The 21,291-nt window shown below is 43.8% G+C and overlaps 1 protein-coding gene across 1 annotated transcript in view; it reads left to right on the top strand.

The window, feature by feature from the left end:
- Positions 1-21,291, top strand: part of IQCA1 (IQ motif containing with AAA domain 1) — a 250,505-nt gene that overhangs the window by 214,849 nt on the left and 14,365 nt on the right. The window contains exons 16-18 of the mRNA XM_069733324.1: positions 10,782-10,868; positions 11,656-11,833; positions 12,603-12,838. Coding sequence (XP_069589425.1) covers positions 10,782-10,868; positions 11,656-11,833; positions 12,603-12,838 — 501 coding nt within the window. The remainder of the gene's footprint in view (positions 1-10,781; positions 10,869-11,655; positions 11,834-12,602; positions 12,839-21,291) is intronic.

Below are 21,291 nucleotides of genomic sequence, written 5' to 3'. Positions count from 1 at the left end.
AGCTGTGGCCCCTGGAAAGAGTGAGAAACTTGAAGGAGTTGAATAGTGGAGGAGCTTAGAGGGAAGAAGCACAGATGAGGAAGAGTCTCGGGAGGGGACCAGCGGAAGGACACCCTAGGAGCCAGAGCACAGAAACTGGGTACCGGGAGCCCGAGGTCGTGCTGTTCACCAGGACATGCGACAGAACCAGAGGGCATAGCACCGTATGTCAATTGCCCGCATCAAGTCTGAGGTGAAGCAGTAACCTGAGAGCCCGGGTCATGATAGAGACTCTATAAACTGGCTCGCACTGCCTATCGTACAGACATCTGTCTTAGGACAGGAGAGAGGGGACTTTGCAACCAAGCTTCAAGTGTCAGGGACCTCGCCAACTACAGTCATGGCCAAAAGTTTTGAGAATGACACCAAAATTATATTTTCACATGATCTGCTGCCCTCTGGTTTTTATTAGTGTTTGTCTGATGTTTATATCACATACAGAAATATAATTGCAATCATATTATGAGTACCAATAGGTTATATTGACAGTTAGAATGAGTTAATGCAGCAAGTCAATATTTGCAGTGTTGACCCTTCTTCTTCAAGACCTCTGCAATTCTCCCTGGCATGCTCTCAATCAACTTATGGACCAAATCCTGACTGTTAGCAGTCCATTCTTGCATAATCAATGCTTGCATTTTGCCAAAATTTGTTGGTTTTTGTTTGTCCACCCGTCTCTTGATGATTGACCACAAGTTCTCAATGGGATTAAGATCTGGGGAGTTTCTAGGCCATGGACCCAAAATCTCTATGTTTTGTTCCATGAGCCATTTAGTTATCACCTTTGCTTTATGGCAAGGTGCTCCATCATGCTGGAAAAGGCATTGTTGGGCGCCAAACTGCTCTTGGACGGTTGGGAGAAGTTGCTCTTGGAGGACATTTTGGTACCATTCTTTATTCATGGCTGTGTTTTTAGGCAAGACTGTGAGTGAGCTGATTCCCTTGGCTGAGAAGCAACCCCACACATGAATGGTTTCAGGATGCTTTACAGTTGGCATGAGACAAGACTGGTGGTATCGCTCACCTCTTCTTCTCCGAATAAGCTGTTTTCCAGATGTCCCAAACAATCGAAAAGGGGATTCATCAGAGAAAATGACTTTGCCCCAGTCCTCAGCAGTCCACTCCCTGTACCTTTTGCAGAATATCAGTCGGTCCCTGATTTTTTTTCTGGAGAGAAGTGGCTTCTTTGCTGCCCTCCTTGAAACCAGGCCTTGCTCAAAGAGTCTCCACCTCACAGTGCGTGCAGAAGCACTCACACCAGCCTGCTGCCATTCCTGAGCAAGCTCGGCACTGCTGGTAGTCCGATCCCGCAGCTGAAACAGTTTTAAGATACGGTCCTGTCGCTTGCTGGTCTTTCTTGGGCGCCCAGGAGCCTTTTTGACAACAATGGAAGCTCTCTCCTTGAAGTTCTTGATGATGCGATAGATTGTTGACTGAGGTGCAATCTTTGTAGCTGCGATACTCTTCCCTGTTAGGCCATTTTTGTGCACTGCAATGATGGCTGCACGTGTTTCTTTAGAGATAACCATGGTTAATTGAAGAGAAACAATGATACCAAGCACCAGCCTCCTTTTAAAGTGTCCAGTGATGTCATTCTTACTTAATCATGACTGATTGATCGCCAGCCCTGTGCTCATCAACACCCACACCTATGTTAATGGATCAATCACTAAAACGATGTTAGCTGCTCCTTTTAAGGCAGGACTGCAGTGATGTTGAAATGTGTTTTGGGGGTTAAAGTTCATTTTCTGGGCAAATATTGACTTTGCAAGTACAGTAATTGCTGTTAAGCTGATCACTCTGACATTCAGGAGTACAGTATATGGAAATTGCCATTAGAAAAAATGAAGCAATAGACTTTGGAAAAATTAATATTTGTCTCATTCTCAAAATTTTTGTCCATGACTGTAGACTTTTCACAATAGCCCTTAAAAGACCTTTCCCCTTTAATTGGGCGCCCAGGGCCACGGACCAGGTCACAGCCACCATGACATCCCCTTTAATAGCGACCGGACCCGGTACTGAGTACCCCACGGCTCTGGCGGGCGACTCAGAATAATAATACAAATATTCAAGTGACAGAAAATTGCAGGACCTGCATAGTCAGTCTGACTGATAAATAATCTCATACACTCCAGTAACAGCATCTTAATAAGCATTGTTTCATTCTTCCCACACTGCAAACAAGGAGGTCAGTTTAATACCCCTTCTCCCTAATTTTGAAACAAAAGAAAAATTCTGAAACCAAGGCTTGTGCACGTGTGCTTCCTGGATTGACAGACGGACAAGTCATAATATTTTTTTAAGACAAAGGAAATCTCTATATTCCAGAAATTTAAGCTGTCTACTTCACAAAGTGTGTTTGATGTAGAAAAGGCATGATTTTTTTTGCACACCACATTGTTCTAATAGCCCAATATTAAACCTCTACACGCCACCCAGATACCGCTATGTGTTACCATCAGTTTTTCCCCATGCTGGTAGGTTGAGTTTGAGGTCACTTGTATATTACTTAGACAGTGTTTTCATTGGAGAGCTAAAAGGAGGTTCTGTTCAATGCTAGGAGGCCTCCAAGTGTTAGGTAAATTTCCCATGCTGATTATTTGGTGAGTTTTTTATGTTGCAGATTTCCTACATCTATTAGGTAAATTAGGTTACGTGTTACGTGTGTTTTTTTATTGCATTTTTGTGTTTTTTACATGTGTTTTCAATTGTGTTTCTGATGCTGCAGTTTTTGTTATCACTTGTGCGAGTGAGGCTTGGGCTGGTCTCTGCTCGCTGGGTTTTCTCCTTACAATACGCTCTCCTGCCAGCTTGCCACTACTTATCGGAGCTGACAAGGAGTGCACCGCTGCTTTGAATTAAAAAATATTGCTCAGTGACAAGATCCTACTGAGCATACATCAAAATTGACAACTGACACATGCTCAGTAGAGCAGGGACTAGCTAAGCCCCTGAAACGGCCCCAAATGACACTCCTGAATTTTTAATTAAAGTAAAGTAGAAACGAGGTTAGATTATGACATTAACTAAACAGACATTTAGCATTAAAATAAATGTTAGTTTCCAACCATCCCTTTAACCTTCTAAACATCTTTTTCAGGCAATCAGAACTTTTCCAAAATTGAGATTTGTGGCAAATTTATTCCTTGCTAACCTAATCTTTTAAATCAAGAAAAGCACATCCAGCCCATGAATGGCAGCGCTTCCCAGGACTCAAATCCAAAGATGATATGTCATATTTTTTTATTTGATAAGCTAAAATAGAGGAGATACAACGCGTTTCGGATGCAGTATATATCCTTCTTCAGGTTCCATGAAAACACAGTACAAATCCTACTAGTATTAAATTCAATCACACTTATACTGTATATAGTAGCAAACTTTTTATCCCAGCCTCAGAAACTTGATTTGGGGTGTGGACCAAGTTCAGGAATACACCTACTGATTGATGTAAGAGAAAAAAACAAAACAAAGGAAACCCAGAAAAAAAGGCAACGTTTAAACGCTCTCTATGATATCATTCAATCCATTTGGAAATAATGTTCCCAGACGATATATCCAAAACGTTTCTTTCCGGTTTAAAAGAGCATTCCTGTTTGCAACACCAGAGGGTATCTGCTCCACCGGAGTTACTTTTATGTTAAATATTTTGTTATGTTTAATTAGCAGATGCCTTGAGAGACTATGTTTTAACCCCTTAGTGACAGAGCCAATTTGGTACTTAATGACCAGGCCAATTTTTGCAATTCTGACCACTGTCACTTTATGAGGTTATAACTCTGGAACGCTTCAACGGATCCCGCTGATTCTGAGATTGTTTTTTCGTGACATATTGTACTTCATGTAAGTGGTAACATTTCTTCGATATTACTTGCGATTATTTATGAAAAAAACGGAAATATGGCGAAAATTTTTAAAATTTTGCAATTTTCAAACTTTGTATTTTTATGCCCTTAAATCAGAGAGATATGTCACGAAAAATAGCTAATAAATAACATTTCCCACATGTCTACTTTACATCAGCACAATTTTGGAAACAAAATTTTTTTTTGTTAGGGAGTTATAAGGGTTAAAAGTTGACCAGCAATTTCTCATTTTTACAACACCATTTTTTTTTAGGGACCACATCACATTTGAAGTCATTTTGAGGGGTCTATATGATAGAAAATAAGAAGTGTGACACCATTCTAAAAACTACACCCCTCAAGGTTCTCAAAACCACATTCAAGAAGTTTATTAACCCTTTACGTGCTTCACAGGAACTGAAACAATGTGGAAGGAAAAAATGAACATTTAACTTTTTTTTGCAAACATCTTAATTCAGAACCATTTTTTTTATTTTCACAAGTGTAAAAACAGAAATGTAACCATAAATTTTGTTATGCAATTTCTCCTGAATACGCCAATACCCCACATGTGTGGGTAAACCACTGTTAGGGCGCACCGCAGAACTTAGAAGTGAAGGAGCGCCGTTTGACTTTTTCAATGCAGAATTGGCTGGAATTGAGATCGGATGCCATGTCACGTTTAGAGAGCCCCTGATGTGCCTAAACAGTGGAAACTCCCCACAAGTGACACCATTTTGGAAACTAGACCCCTTAAGGAACTTATCTAGATGTGTGGTGAGCACTTTGAACCCCCAAGTGCTTCACAGAAGTTTATAACGTAGAGCCGTGAAAATAAAAAATCGCTTTTGTTTACACAAAAATGATCTTTTCGCCCACAAATTCTTATTTTCACAAGGGTAACAGGAGAAATTAGACCACAAAAGTTATTGTGCGATTTCTCCTGAGTACGTTGATACCCAATATGTGGGGGTAAACAACTGTTAGGGCGCACCGCAGAGCTTGGAAGAGAAGGAGTGCCGTTTTACTTTTTCAATGTAGAATTGGCTGGAATTGAGATTGGACGCCATGTCGCGTTTGGAGAGCCCCTGATGTGCCTAAACAGTAGAAATCCCCCACAAGTGACCCCATTTTGGAAACTAGACCCCCCAAGGAACTTATCTAGATGTGTGGTGAGAACCTTGAATGCCCAAGTGCTTCACAGAAGTTTATAATGCAGAGCCGTGAAAATAAAAAATATTTTTTTTTCCACAAAAAAGATTATTTAGCCCCCAAGTTTTTATTTTTACAAGGGTAAAAAGAGAAATTGGACCCCAAAAGTTGTTGTCCAATTTGTCCTGAGTATGCTGGTACCCCATATGTGGGGGTAAACCACTGTTTGGGCACACGGCAGAGCTCGGAAGGAAGGAGTGCCGTTTTGGAATGCAGACTTTGATAGAATGGTCTGCGGGTATTATGTTGCGTTTGCAGAGCCCCTGATGTACCTAACCAGTAGAAACCCTCCACAAGTGACCCCTTTTGGAAACTAGACCCCCAAGGAACTTATCTAGATGTGTGGTGAGAACTTTGAATGCCCAAGTGCTTCACAGATGTTTAGAATGCAGAGTCGTGAAAATAAAAATATTTTTTTTTCCACAAAAAAGATATTGTAGCCCCCAAGTTTTTATTTTCACAAGGGTAACAGGAGAAATTGGACTGCAATAGTTGTTGTACAATTTATCCCGAGTACGCTGATGCACCATATGTGGGGGTAAACCACTGTTTGGGCGCACGGCAGAGCTCGGAAGGGAAGGAGCGCCTTTTTGGAATGCAGACTTTGATAGAATGGTCTGTGGGCATTATGTTGCGATTGCAGAGCCCCTGATGTACCTAAACTGTAGTAACCCCCCACAAGTGACCCCATTTTGGAAACTAGACCCCCCAAGGAACTTATCTAGATGTGTGGTGAGAACTTTGAATGCCCAAGTGCTTCACAGAAGTTTAGAATGCAGAGTTGTGAAAATAAAAAATATTTTTTTTTTCACAAAAAAGATTTTGTAGCCCCCAAGTTTTTATTTTCACAAGGGTAACAAGAGAAATTGGACCCCAGAAGTTGTTGTCCAATTTATCCCGAGTACGCTGATGCCCCATATGTGGGGGTAACCCACTGTTTGGGCGCATGGCAGAGCTCAGAAGGGAGGGAGCACCATTTGACTTTTTGAGCGCAAAATTGGCTGTCGTGTTTGGAGATCCCCTGATGTACCTAAACAGTGGAAACCCCCCAATTCTAGCTCCAACCCTAACCCCAACACACCCCTAACCCTAATCCCAACCTGATCCATAATCCTAATCACTAACCCTAACCATAATCACAACCCTTACCCCAAAACAACCCTAATGTCAACCCTAACCATAACTCTAATCAAAACCCTAAATCCAACACACCCCTAATCCTAATCTCAACCCTAACCTCAAACCTAACCCTAATCCCAATACACCCCTAATCACAACCCTAACCTTAACCCTAATCCCAAACCTAACCCTAATCCCAAGCGTAACCCTAATGCCAACCCTAACCCTAATACCAACCCTATCCAAACCCTAACCCTAATCCCAGCTCTAACCCTAACTTTAGCCCCAACCCTAGCCCTAACTTTAGCCCCATCCCTAACCCTAGCCCTAAGGCTACTTTCACACTTGCGTCGTTTGGCATTCCGTCGCAATCCGTCGTTTTGGACAAGAAACGGATCCTGCAAATGTGCCCGCAGGATGCGTTTTTTGCCCATAGACTTGTATTGCCGACGGATCGTGACAGATGGCCACACGTCGCGTCCGTCGTGCACTGGATCAGTTGTGTTTTGGCGGAGCGTCGGCACAAAAAAACGTTCAATGAAACGTTTTTTTGTACGTCGCATCCGCCATTTCTGACCGCGCATGCGTGGCCGTAACTCCGCCCCCTCCTCCCCAGGACATAGATTGGGCAGCGGATGCGTTGAAAAACTACAGCTGCTGCCCACGTTGTGCACAATTTTCACAACGTGCGTCGGTATGTCGGGCCGACGCATTGCGACGGCCCTGTACCGACGTAAGTGTGAAAGAAGCCTAACCCTAAGTTTAGCCCCAACCCTAACCCTAAATTTAGCCCCAACCCTAACCCTAAATTTAGCCCCAACCCTAGCCCTAACCCTAGCCCTAACCCTAGCCCTACCCCTACCCCTAACCCTACCCCTAACCCTAACCCTACCCCTAACCCTACCCCTACCCCTAACTCTACCCCTACCCCTACCTCTAACCCTACCCCTACTCCTAACCCTAACCCTACCCCTACCCCTACCCCTACCCCTAACCCTACCCCTACCCCTACCCCTAACCCTAACCCTACCCCTAACCCTACCCCTAACCCTAACCCTAACCCTAATTTTAGCCCCAACTGCTGTTCTCCTGCCGGCCGGCAGATGGAGACAGATGGCGGGCGCACTGGGCATGCGTCCGCCATGTTCTTCTGCCGGCGGCCAGGAGGAGCAGCAAGAGGATCCAGGGACCTAGGTGAGTATGCTAGGGTCCCCGAATCCCCCTATTTCTCTGTCCTCTGATGTGCGATCACATCAGAGGACAGAGAATTACACTTTACTTTTTTTTTTTTTTTGCGGTCGCCGGTAAACAGTTAATTACCGGCGGTCGGTAATACCGACCCCGATCATGCTCTTTGGGGTCTCGGCTACCCCCGGCAGCCGAGACCCCAAAGATTCTCCCGGTGCCGGCCGGCGGGCGCACTGCGCATGCGCCCGCCATTTTGAAGATGGCGGCGCCCACCGGGAGACACGAGGAGCATCGGGGAAGCTAGGTGAGTATTGGGGGGCCACCTGGGACCCCTTTTCTCTGTCCTCCGATGTGCGATCACATCGGAGGACAGAGAAATTAAAAAGAGATCGCTTTTTTTTTTTTTTTTTGCGATCGCCGGTAAACGGTTAATTACCGGCGATCGCAAATGCGGGGTGAGTTAAAAAAAACCCGAATCATGTTCTCTGGGGTCTCGGCTACCCTCGGCAGCCGAGACCCCGGAGAAAATCGGCCTCTGGGGGGCGCTATGGACTTTTTCCACAGCGCCGTTAATTAACGGCGCTGTGGTTTAAGTACCCTTAGTGGCCGCCTTTAAAAGGCGTATCGGCGGTCGCTAAGGGGTTAAAAAGCCGTTTTTGCTCTATTTCTGTGACCATTAAGGCGGGACCGCAGTGTCTGTACAGTGCGTCCCACATATTGCAAACCACAACTGCATGTGATGACGTATACGACATGATCACTACTACAGGTGAGTCTTTGTGAGATCTCAAAGACATCATCAGTTTTAGCTCCATGATCTACGATCCCAAGGGTACAACATTCCTAATCTTTCGGGAAATTTTGATGCTAATGAATCGGCTCATCTCTACAAATGATAATGTATAAATTAGGGGGGTTCCAACCACTGGGGCCTCCATCAAACAGCTGAATGGAGCACTTTTATCCTGTAAGAATTAAACCTCAGTGCACATGCTGAGCTGTGCACCGATTTATTCTCTATGGGACGACCTAGCAGTGCTCCCAGATATTTATGGCAGTCCTCATGGGGAATGATTGGAGCAGCAGTAGAGTAGGCAGCCTGATGCGCCATTCTAAAGTCCGCTATTCTGCTAATCGGTGGGGGTGTCAGCAGTGGAACAGCAACCGATCTATAAGTTATCACCTGTCCTGTAGATCGCCAATAACTTTTCACCTATCGTGTAGATAGGCTATAATGTTTTTTCATCAGAAGCCCCTTTAATGGCCCTTAGCTTTGATGAGGCATTTAAAATACTAGTTTAGGCTATGTGCACACGTAGACAAATCCGCTGCGGATATTTCCGCAGCGGATTTGATAAATCCGCAGTGCAAAACCGCTGCGTTTTTTGCTGCGGATTTATCGTGGTTTTTAATGCGGATTCTGCTGCGGTTTTCCATCTGCAGTTTTCTATTGGAGCAGATGGAAAACTGCTGCGGATTCCGCACAAAGAAGCGACATGCTGCGGAAAATAAAATGCTGCGTTTCCGCGCAGCTTTTTCCACAGCATGGGCACAGCGTTTTTGGTTTCCCATAAGTTTACATTGTACTGTAAACTCATGAGAAACTGCTGCGGATCCGCAGCAAAATTTGCAACGTGTGCCTTACTCTGTGGTGTCAGATGGCCCTTTGGGCCTCTTCAGGTACCAAAACACGGGCTTAGCTGATCTACACCTATAATTACTTAGAAAAATTAGGAAATCTTGCTATGTCTATATGTGCAAACTTTTTTTCTGTGGTATATTACACGATTATAAAAATACCAAATTTATAGTTTGTTTCATGTTTTAACATTTTTGCACCATAAAATTATTCTTTTTTTTTTTCTAAATCCTTAGTATTTGTGTCACCATATTCTAAGACCCACATGGTGTCTGGTTTTATTGGTACTATTTTGAGATTTATTTAACTTTTTAATTAGTTTTTATTCTATATTTTTCTGGGTGGCAGCACATATGCCATTGCTTTTCATTTTTTACACCATTCACAGGTGCAGCATTTCCAAATATTTGTATTTTTTCATTTGTTTTTGCTATATTTCTTATGGGAAATTTATTTTTTTATGTTATTGATTGTTCAAAACACTTTATTGATTTTTATTCTAATATGTTTAACCCCACTGTGGGTCTTGACTGGCTGATCATATTTTGAGATTTATTCAACTTTTTATTCTATTTTTTTTCCTGGGTGGCAGCATATCTGCCATTGATTTTCAATTTTTTACACCATACACAAGTGCAGCATTTCCAAATATTTGTAGCTTTTAATTTTTTTTTCTCATTTTTTGTGCGAAATTAATTTTGTATGTTTTTATTTATGTTTCAAAATACTTTACTGATTTTTACTCTAATATTTTTACCCCCACCGTGGGTCTTGAGTGGGTGATCACTTATTAAATATTTCCTGCAGTGCTTCATTCAACGTTCTCTGGATATAGCATTTCTTTTGGCATTTTTCCTGTAGGGTTTTATACAAGACTTGGAAAATGACGCAAAAGAAGCCCATTATATAGAACTTATATGACAAAAAAAAAATCAAAACTTTTGGAAAAAATCACAAAGAATAACTCTTGAAATTCATGAAGCTCAGGCCTTTATTGGCTGATCAGTTTAAAGAAAATATCTAATGAGGCTCATTGTGATCGATCACTGCTATAAAAACAGGAAAAAGTCTGATTTGGGAGAATACTTTAAGTAATAAATCTATTATCAGCTATCCTAAGGGAACAACACTGAAAATGATTCTCTTACATATAATTGAAGGATTGGAAGGGGCCACTTTTCATGCTGAACTATTGCAACGACGTTGTAGATAGGTAATTGACGCAACTAGTTGTTTAAGTAAGTGCTGTAAATCACAGACTATAATTTTAAAACATAGTGTCAGCATATGTGCAATGGCCAGGTGCATTTTTCTTCTTTTTCAGCATATATAGGTTATTCTGAGATGTGCGCTCTCGCTGTGCAGGTGCGGTAAATACGACACATGCGGGTCTATGTAGTGGTGATGGAAGGACATCCTCTAGTGGTGATTATAGGGAACTGCATAAAGAACAACCAAAAAAATTGATATAAGCATATGTTTATTTATATGAGACCGCAATGTATGCATTTCTTTACGGTACATGAATCAAACTAATCAGGAGTTACAACTTATGCAAACATTTGAATAAGATGTTAGAAACAGGTTCCGTTTTTAAATTAGGTTTTGAGAAGCAAACGTAATACACAAATGTTAAAAAAGTATTGATGAGAATTGACTGCCATTGCATAGAGTATGTGTTTCACTGTAAATAAAGATGGAGATAGAATTTCAGAAAACCGAAAAATACATTACAGGTCGCCCGTCAGCTGCAGCCGTCAATCATCTGGATCGAAGAGGCCGAGAAGATGTTTTACAAGAAAGTACCGAAAACAGAGAAGCAGGTAAATGATCTCTACAAAGCGCCCATTGTAGTATTACATTGGCATGCCAGGGCCGGTATGTCACCCTCCACAAGGAGAAACATTACCCCTTATACCCCAGTCTTAGCCTCTCACCTAGCCAAATTAGGTCTCATACTTTGCACTGACGAGGGGCAATACCACGAAACATTGTGTCAGAAAATTTGGATTCTGATTTGACTTTTATCTTAAGTCATATTGCAAGGCTTGTTAAAGGGTCAATATTGACTTTTAGGATCGCGGCTTCCAATAGGTGACGCTATAGAGTTCTAGTCCTTTTCCTCTCTGAAGAGGCAATTTCAGCATTGTAGTATTAATCATTGCAAAGGATTTGTACTGACATGAAACTGAACATCGTGGGTTACGTCATTTCTATTTATGTCAGTATTTTTTATGAAGGTCCACTGACTTTTATTTTATATTCATACTGGACTCTGCTACTACAATGGGGTATATAAATTAACACTGTGTTACCATCAGCACTAGGACGGTGAGTAAAATACGGCATCTGTGTCCAGCAAATCTCCACTGTAGCGTTTATGCTTCATTGATTTACTGCCACCTGGTGTCCATTATTAATACTATATCAGGCGTGCATCATCCATCCTATATGATTACATGATAAGAAATGATCCTCGAGCTATGAGATCCATATAAGCATGAATACTAGGAGGCACTGTGTAATAATGATTTATCACATACATATAGTATAAATATTGTAATATATGATGTTTTAATTGCAGCCATCTTTGTCTTTTGTCGATAACAGTTAGATCCCAAACGTTTGAAAAAGGATCTCCCTAAACTCTTGAAATCCATTAAATCAGAAGATCGAATCCTTGTCGTAGGAACCAGTCAGCGACCATTTGATGCCGAAATCAAACCTCTGAGTAAAGTGTACAAGAAAATAGTTCTGGTGCCACGGCCAGACTATGCAGCACGCCTGGGTGAGATGGGCACCATATTTATACACTGGGCCTCTTATGGGCAAATGGTCAGGGCCCCTGAGAACTACCGATTCTATCCAATAACCTTGATGTTTTACCCTCTTACTAGTGACCTAACTTGAATCTTATGAGCCCCAATGCAAAAGCTCCAACGAGGCCCCTAATTTTTGCATGTATTTAATACTAATTTTTTTTCATATGGATCAAAGGGACCTTTTGGGTCCCCTTAGGCTCCAGCACCCGGGTGCGATTGCAACCCCTGCACCTATTATAGTTACACCTCTGTCTATTTCATACATTGAGGAAAGCTGATATACCTCAATTACAGTCAATCACTGATTTTGGAATGAAGGAGAATCAGATAAACTTTATGCATAATTTCTAATTAATTGATGGATCCTCAGGGGTGGAGTTAAAGGATATTATTTGGCGCCTGAGCTTTTATAATTTTGGGCCTTAATTTTAAATAAACCTCATAGTTCTCAGGCAATAACTGGTGATATAAAGGGCATAGCCGATTAGAAAGTTGATTGGTTAGTGCCCATTGTTCGCCTGAGTGCCCAGCAGCAGCACAACTTCTATTGCCCCTGTTCCAGTCCTGTATATTTGGGCACAAGCCTCAAAATCTAGAATTTAGAATGTGATCAATGAAGTGTGAAATTAACCCTATCAATCCCGTACAATCATATTTCCAAGTGTTCTCCCCCAGTTAGTCCCTGAACATTGCTGTATGTGATATAATTTGTGTCGTATGCATCATTCCCTCCAGTTCTGTGGAAGCAGCTGATCTCAATTCGAGTAGAAGGTACAACATCTCTGAATTACAGCGCCCTGGCTAAGATCACAGATGGATTTACCCCTGGTCATATGGTGCAAGCCGTGGACATGGTGCTCAGTGACAGAAGACTAAGGCAGCTTTCTCAGAAACCACTGGCAGCAACAGAATTTCTGGGTTCATTGTCCAGGCAAGAGCCAGTGTACAAAGAAGAGGAGGAGGCTTTCAAGGTCAGTGTTCCTTAGGGGCCCCATACACAACAGATAGCTGTCGGCCGAAAGATGCTTTGGCCGAGCGTTTTGGACGGCAGCTGTCTCTCCTTAATACAGATGAGGATTCGATACAAGACAGAAGAGGCTGGCAGCAGCTCACATCCCCGAGAACAAAATAATCGCCCCTCCGAAATCAGCTATGCCGAATCCTTATATCCCCGACATCATCTGTCAGTGGAGAGTTGGCTGAGCCCATCGATACTGGCGGATTTGGATGATATTAGTCTAATGTGTGGCTGCGTTGGTAATGAAAATGACAAAACCCAAAATATATATACTTTTCAGGTGGTGGCCATATTGAAGAAACACACATATTTCATGAATTGTCAGTGTAGACATTACAGTAAATTGTGTCTGAATTATGTCTGCTGTAACGAATGCAAGTTAATAAACAGAAAACTGTCAGCAATTCAATCTCCAGTGATGGAGTATAGGTCCTTTTGTCATTAAAGGGCTTCACTGCTGATCCTATCCCAGTCTACCCAGTAAAGCTGACAAGAGAGCTGCAGAAAAAAGAATGTATTAGTCTGTGGTTGTGTGTACCCAGTGATAAGTGTAAAATATAGAATATATTAGGAAACTATTCATTAGAAAAATATCAAAAAACTGATATAGACTGCTCAAAAAAAATAAAGGGAACACTAAAATTCCATATCCCAGATATCACTGAATGAAATTTTCCAGTTGTAAATCTTTATTCATTGCATAGTGGAATGTTTTGAGAACAATAAAACTTAAAATTGATCAACGTAAATCACAGCTAATATCCCAAGGAAGTCTGGAGTTGGAATGATGCTCAAAATCAAAGTGGAAAATGAAGTTACAGGCTGATCCAACTTCAGTGGAAATGCCTCAAGACAAGGAAATGATGCTCAGTAGTGGGTGTGGCCTCTACAGCTCGCATCCTGTATGAGCTGCACTACCTGAGCCACTTGTGTGGGTTGTAGAGTCCGTCTCATGCTACCACGAGTGTGAAAGCACAACCAACATTCAAAAGTGACCAAAACATCAGCCACAAAGCATTGGTACTGAGATGAGGTCTGTGGTCCCCACCTGCAGAACCATTCCATTATTGAGTGTGTCTTGAAAATTGCCAATAATGTCCATCTGTTGTCTATTCATTTGCACAACAGCATGTGAAATTGATTGTCAAACATTGTTGCTTCCTAAGTGGACAATTTGATTTCACAGAATATACACCTACGTGTGTGTGTGTCTGTGTGTGTGTGTCTGTGTGTGTGTGTGTGTGTGTGTGTATGTGTGTGTGTGTGTGTGTGTGTGTGTGTGTGTGTGTGTGTGAGTTTAAGGGGCATCTGATACCAGGTTTATAATATATAATCTGAGAGCAGCATGATGTAGGTGCTGATACACTGATTCTGGCAATGTGTCTCTTACGGGTCTGCATACTGTCATTTTGATACTATCACTGTTTTCTCTGCTGCAGATCCTAGAAGTGCTCAGAATACAGAGCTGTTATGAATAGATAATTCCGAACCACAATGGACCTTGAAGTTCAGAGCACACAAGTGACCTGACAAAAACCACAAAACATAGGACGAGCTCTGAGACGTGGAAACTCTGCTGACCGCAATCCCTAAACCTATCAAACCACACTAGAGGTAGCCGTGGATTGCGCCTAACGCTCCCTATGCAACTCGGCACAGCCTGAGAAACTAGCTAGTCCTGAAGATAGAAAAATAAGCCTACCTTGCCTCAGAGAAATTCCCCAAAGGAAAAGGCAGCCCCCCACATATAATGACTGTGAGTTAAGATGAAAATACAAACACAGAGATTAAATAGATTTAGCAAAGTGAGGCCTGACTTACTGAATAGACCGAGGATAGGAAAGATAGCTTTGCGGTCAACACAAAAACCTACAAACAACCACGCAGAGGGGCAAAAAGACCCTCCGCACCGACTAACGGTACGGAGGTGTTCCCTCTGCGTCTCAGAGCTTCCAGCAAGCAAGCAAAACCAAAAAAGCAAGCTGGACAGAAAATATAGCAACAAAGTAACACAAGCAGAACTTAGATTATGCTGAGCAGACTGGCCACAGGAACGATCCAGGAGGAAGCAAGACCAATACTAGAACATTGACTGGAGGCCAGGATCAAAGCACTAGGTGGAGTTAAATAGAGCAGCACCTAACGACTTAACCTCATCACCTGAGGAAGGAAACTCAGAAGCCGCAGTACCACTCGTGACCACAGGAGGGAGCTTGATCACAGAATTCACAACAGTATCCCCCCCCTTGAGGAGGGGTCACCGAACCCTCACCAGAGCCCCCAGGCCGACCAGGATGAGCCATATGAAAGGCACGAACAAGATCGGCAGCATGGACATCAGAGGCAAAGACCCAGGAATTGTCTTCCTGACCATAGCCCTTCCACTTAACCAGATACTGGAGTTTCCGTCTCGAAACACGAGAATCCAAAATCTTCTTCACTATATACTCCAACTCCCCCTCCACCAAAACCGGGGCAGGAGGATCAACAGATGGAACCACAGGCGCCACGTATCTCTGCAACAATGACCTATGGAATACGTTATGGATGGAAAAAGAATCTGGAAGGGTCAAACGAAAAGACACAGGATTAAGAACCTCAGAAATCCTATACGGACCAATGAAACGAGGCTTAAACTTAGGAGAGGAAACCTTCATAAGAATATAACGAGATGACAACCAAACCAAATCCCCAACACGAAGTCGGGGACCCACACAGCGTCTGCGATTAGCGAAACGTTGAGCCTTCTCCTGGGACAAGGTCAAATTGTCCACTACATGAGTCCAAATCCGCTGCAACCTGTCCACCACAGTATCCACACCAGGACAGTCCGAAGACTCAACCTGACCTGAAGAGAAACGAGGATGGGACCCAGAATTGCAGAAAAACGGTGAAACCAAGGTAGCCGAGCTGGCCCGATTATTAAGAGCGAACTCAGCCAACGGCAAAAAGGACACCCAATCATCCTGATCAGCAGAAACAAACCATCTCAGATATGATTCCAAGGTCTGATTGGTTCGTTCAGTCTGGCCATTTGTCTGAGGATGGAAAGCCGAGGAAAAAGACAAATCAATGCCCATCCTAGCAGAAAAGGCTCGCCAAAACCTCGAAACAAACTGGGAACCTCTGTCAGAAACGATGTTCTCTGGAATGCCATGTAAACGAACCACATGCTGGAAGAACAATGGCACCAAATCAGAGGAGGAAGGTAATTTAGACAAGGGTACTGTTGTGAATTCTGTGGCAGAGCTCCCTCCTGTGGTCACAAGTGGTACTTCGGCTGATTCTCTCTGTGAGCTTCCGTTGGTGGAGGAAAGTGGTACTGCGGCTTCTGAGTTTCCTTCCTCAGGTGATGTGGTGAAGTCGTTAGGTGCTGCTCTATTTAACTCCACCTAGTGCTTTGATCCTGGCCTCCAGTCAATGTTCTAGTACTGGACCTGTTTCCTCCTGGATCGTTCCTGTGGCCTGCTGCTCTGCATAGCTAAGTTCTGCTTTGCTACTTTGTTTGCTGTTTTTTCTGTCCAGCTTGTATATTTGTTTTTTCCTGCTTGCTGGAAGCTCTGGGACGCAGAGGGTGTACCTCCATGCCGTTAGTTCGGTACGGAGGGTCTTTTTGCCCCCTTTGCGTGGTTTTTGTAGGGTTTTGTGTTGACCGCAAAGTTACCTTTCCTATCCTCGCTCTGTTCAGAAAGTCGGGCCTCACTTTGCTAAATCTATTTCATCTCTACGTTTGTCTTTTCATCTTAACTCACAGTCATTATATGTGGGGGCTGCCTTTTCCTTTGGGGTATTTCTCTGAGGCAAGGTAAGCTTATTTTCTATCTTCAGGCTAGCTAGTTTCTCAGGCTGTGCCGAGTTGCATAGGTAGCGTTAGGCGCAATCCACGGCTGCCTCTAGTGTGGTTGGAGAGGATTAGGGATTGCGGTCAGCAGAGTTCCCACGTCTCAGAGCTCGTTCTATATTTTTGGGTTTTTGTCAGGTCACTGTATGTGCTCTGACCTCTATGTCCATTGCGGTACTGAATTATCTTATCATAACAGTACTGGAGGCCTGAAGTACTAATGATTCTCAATAGAGGGAAAAAAGAAGTTCTGAGACCATTTTTTTTTTCTCTGCACGGTGTTTTGCCTTTTTTTTCCCCTAGACATTTGGGTGGTTCAGGACACAGGTGTAGCATGGACATTAAAGGTCTGTCTTCATGTGTGGATCAGCTCACATCAAGAGTACAAAATATTCAAGACTTTGAGGTTCAGAATTCTATGTTAGAACCGAGAATTCCTATTCCGGATTTGTTTTTTGGAGATAGAACTAAATTTCTGAGTTTCAAAAATAATTGTAAACTATTTCTGGCTTTGAAACCTCGCTCCTCTGGTGACCCAGTTCAACAAGTTAGGATCATTATTTCTTTTTTACATGGCGACCCTCAGGACTGGGCATTTTCTCTTGCGTCAGGAGATCCTGCATTAAGTAATATCGATGCGTTTTTCCTGGCGCTCGGATTGCTGTACGATGAAACTAATTCAGTGGATCAGGCAGAGAAAAATTTGCTGGCTCTGTGTCAGGGTCAGGATGAGATAGAGGTATATTGTCAGAAATTTAGAAAGTGGTCCGTACTCACTCAATGGAATGAAGGTGCGCTCGCAGCTATTTTCAGAAAAGGTCTCTCTGAAGCCCTTAAGGATGTCATGGTGGGATTTCCTATGCCTGCTGGTCTGAATGAGTCTATGTCTTTGGCCATTCAGATCGGTCGACGCTTGCGTGAGCGTAAATCTGTGCACCATTTGGCGGTATTACCTGAGCTTAAACCTGAGTCTATGCAGTGCGATAGGACTTTGACCAGAGTTGAACGGCAAGAACACAGACGTCTGAATGGGCTGTGTTTCTACTGTGGTGATTCCACTCATGCTTTCTCTGATTGTCCTAAGCGCACTAAGAGGTTCGCTAGGTCTGCCACCTTTGGTACGGTACAGTCAAAATTTCTTCTGTCCGTTACCTTGATCTGCTCTTTGTCATCATATTCTGTCATGGCATTTGTGGATTCAGGCGCTGCCCTGAATTTGATGGACTTGGAGTATGCTAGGCGTTGTGGGTATTTCTTGGAGCCCTTGCAGTGTCCTATTCCATTGAGAGGAATTGATGCTACGCCTTTGACCAAGAAGGGTGCTGATGTGGTCAATTGGTCTTCTGCTGCTGTGGAAGCTTTTCAAGAGTTGAAGCGTCGTTTTTCTTCTGCCCTGTGTTGTGTCAACCAGATGTTTCGCTTCCGTTCCAGGTCGAGGTTGATGCTTCTGAGATTGGAGCAGGGGCTGTTTTGTCGCAGAGAAGTTCTGATTGCTCGGTGATGAAACCATGCGCCTTCTTTTCCAGGAAGTTTTCGCCTGCTGAGCGAAATTATGATGTGGGCAATCGAGAGTTGCTGGCCATGAAGTGGGCATTCGAGGAGTGGCGTCATTGGCTTGAAGGAGCTAAGCATCGCGTGGTGGTCTTGACTGATCATAAGAACTTGACTTATCTCGAGTCTGCCAAGCGGTTGAATCCTAGACAGGCTCGTTGGTCTCTGTTTTTTGCCCGTTTTGACTTTGTGATTTCGTACCTTCCGGGCTCTAAAAATGTGAAGGCGGATGCTCTGTCTAGGAGTTTTGTGCCCGACTCTCCGGGTTTATCTGAGCCGGCGGGTATCCTCAAAGAGGGAGTAATTGTGTCTGCCATCTCCCCTGATTTGCGGCAGGTGCTGCAAAAATTTCAGGCTAATAAACCTGATCGTTGCCCAGCAGAGAAACTGTTTGTCCCTGATAGGTGGACGAATAAAGTTATCTCTGAGGTTCATTGTTCGGTGTTGGCTGGTCATCCTGGAATCTTTGGTACCTGAGAGTTAGTGGCTAGATCCTTTTGGTGGCCATCTCTGTCGCGGGATGTGCGTACTTTTGTGCAGTCCTGTGGGATTTGTGCTCGGGCTAAGCCCTGCTGTTCTCGTGCCAGTGGGTTGCTTTTGCCCTTGCCGGTCCCAAAGAGGCCTTGGACACATATCTCTATGGATTTTATTTCAGATCTTCCCGTTTCTCAAAAGATGTCAGTCATTTGGGTGGTCTGTGATCGCTTCTCTAAGATGGTCCATTTGGTACCCTTGTCTAAATTACCTTCCTCCTCTGATTTGGTGCCATTGTTCTTCCAGCATGTGGTTCGTTTACATGGCATTCCAGAGAATATCGTGTCTGACAGAGGTTCCCAGTTTGTTTCGAGGTTTTGGCGAGCCTTTTGTGGTAGGATGGGCATTGACTTGTCTTTTTCCTCGGCTTTCCATCCTCAGACTAATGGCCAGACCGAACGAACCAATCAGACCTTGGAAACATATCTGAGATGCTTTGTTTCTGCTGATCAGGATGACTGGGTGTCCTTTTTGCCTTTGGCTGAGTTCGCCCTTAATAATCGGGCCAGCTCGGCTACCTTGGTTTCGCCGTTTTTCTGCAACTCTGGGTTCCATCCTCGTTTCTCTTCAGGGCAGGTTGAGTCTTCGGACTGTCCTGGTGTGGATACTGTGGTGGACAGGTTGCAGCAGATTTGGACTCATTTAGTGGACAATTTGACCTTGTCCCAGGAGAAGGCTCAACGTTTCGCTAATCGCAGACGCTGTGTGGGTCCCCGACTTCGTGTTGGGGATTTGATTTGGTAATCTTCTCGTCATATTCCTATGAAGGTTTCCTCTCCTAAGTTTAAACCTCGTTTCATTGGTCCGTATAGGATTTCTGAGGTAATTAATCCTGTATCTTTTCATCTGACCCTTCCAGATTCTTTTTCCATACATAACGTATTCCATAGGTCATTGTTGCGGAGATACGTGGCACCTATGGTTCCATCTGTTGATCCTCCTGCCCCGGTTTTGGTGGAGGGGGAGTTGGAGTATATTGTGGAGAAGATTTTGGATTCTCGTGTTTCAAGACGGAAACTCCAGTATCTGGTTAAGTGGAAGGGTTATGCTCAGGAAGATAATTCCTGGGTCTTTGCCTCTGATGTCCATGCTCCCGATCTTGTTTCATATGGCTCATCCTGGTCGTCCTGGGGGCTCTGGTGAGGGTTCGGTGACCCCTCCTCAAGGGGGGGGTACTGTTGTGAATTCTGTGGCAGAGCTCCCTCCTGTGGTCACAAGTGGTACTTCGTCTGATTCTCTCTGTGAGCTTCCGTTGGTGGAGGAAAGTGGTACTGCGGCTTCTGAGTTTCCTTTCTCAGGTGATGTGGTGAAGTCGTTAGGTGCTGCTCTATTTAACTCCACCTAGTGCTTTGATCCTGGCCTCCAGTCAATGTTCTAGTATTGGACCTGTTTCCTCCTGGATCGTTCCTGTGGCCTGCTGCTCTGCATAGCTAAGTTCTGCTTTGCTATTTTGTTTGCTGTTTTTTCTGTCCAGCTTGTATATTTGTTTTTTCCTGCTTGCTGGAAGCTCTGGGACGCAGAGGGTGTACCTCCGTGCCGTTAGTTCGGTACGGGGGGTCTTTTTGCCCCCTTTGCGTGGTTTTTGTAGGGTTTTGTGTTGACCGCAAAGTTACCTTTCCTATCCTCGCTCTGTTCAGAAAGTCGGGCCTCACTTTGCTAAATCTATTTCATCTCTACGTTTGTCTTTTCATCTTAACTCACAGTCATTATATGTGGGGGCTGCCTTTTCCTTTGGGGTATTTCTCTGAGGCAAGGTAGGCTTATTTTCTATCTTCAGGCTAGCTAGTTTCTCAGGCTGTGCCGAGTTGCATAGGTAGCGTTAGGCGCAATCCACGGCTGCCTCTAGTGTGGTTGGAGAGGATTAGGGATTGCGGTCATCAGAGTTCCCACGTCTCAGAGCTCGTTCTATATTTTTGGGTTATTGTCAGGTCACTGTATGTGCTCTAAAGTCAGATGATTGGCCTCGGGGAGACCAAAACATCCAACACCGCGGATACACCATCACGTGTTTCTCAACGCAGTGATTCCAGAACACTGCCCCCATCCCTTATGGGAAATATGCAGATGCAAGTAAAGAAGCTGCGGAGACACCATCACGTGTTTCTCGACGCAAGCAGGCCTTTCCCCGGGAAGGAACAACCACGGGAAGTGCAGCATCCTATGAAGGAAAGCCACCTATGCCAAGCATGGTATCCATCCACAGACAGCTGTTTCGGGGTTTTTTCCCCTCATCAGTGTGGAGTAGGAATCTGGCTATTAGGAGCAGTGCCTAGTAAAAAGGCTATAAAGTCACAGATGATTGGCCTCGGGGAGACCAAAACATCCAACACCGCGGAGACACCATCACGTGTTTCTCAATGCAGTGATTCCAGAACACTGCCCCCATCCCTTATGGGAAATATGCAGATGCAAGTAAAGAAGCTGCGGAGACACCATCACGTGTTTCTCGACGCAAGCAGTGAATAGCCAGGCCTTTCCCC

This window comes from Ranitomeya imitator, chromosome 7 (genome assembly GCF_032444005.1).
Source record: "Ranitomeya imitator isolate aRanImi1 chromosome 7, aRanImi1.pri, whole genome shotgun sequence".
Taxonomy (NCBI): domain Eukaryota; kingdom Metazoa; phylum Chordata; class Amphibia; order Anura; family Dendrobatidae; genus Ranitomeya; species Ranitomeya imitator.
Note: the sequence above shows the minus strand (reverse complement) of the source record. Positions and strands in the feature narration are given on the sequence as shown.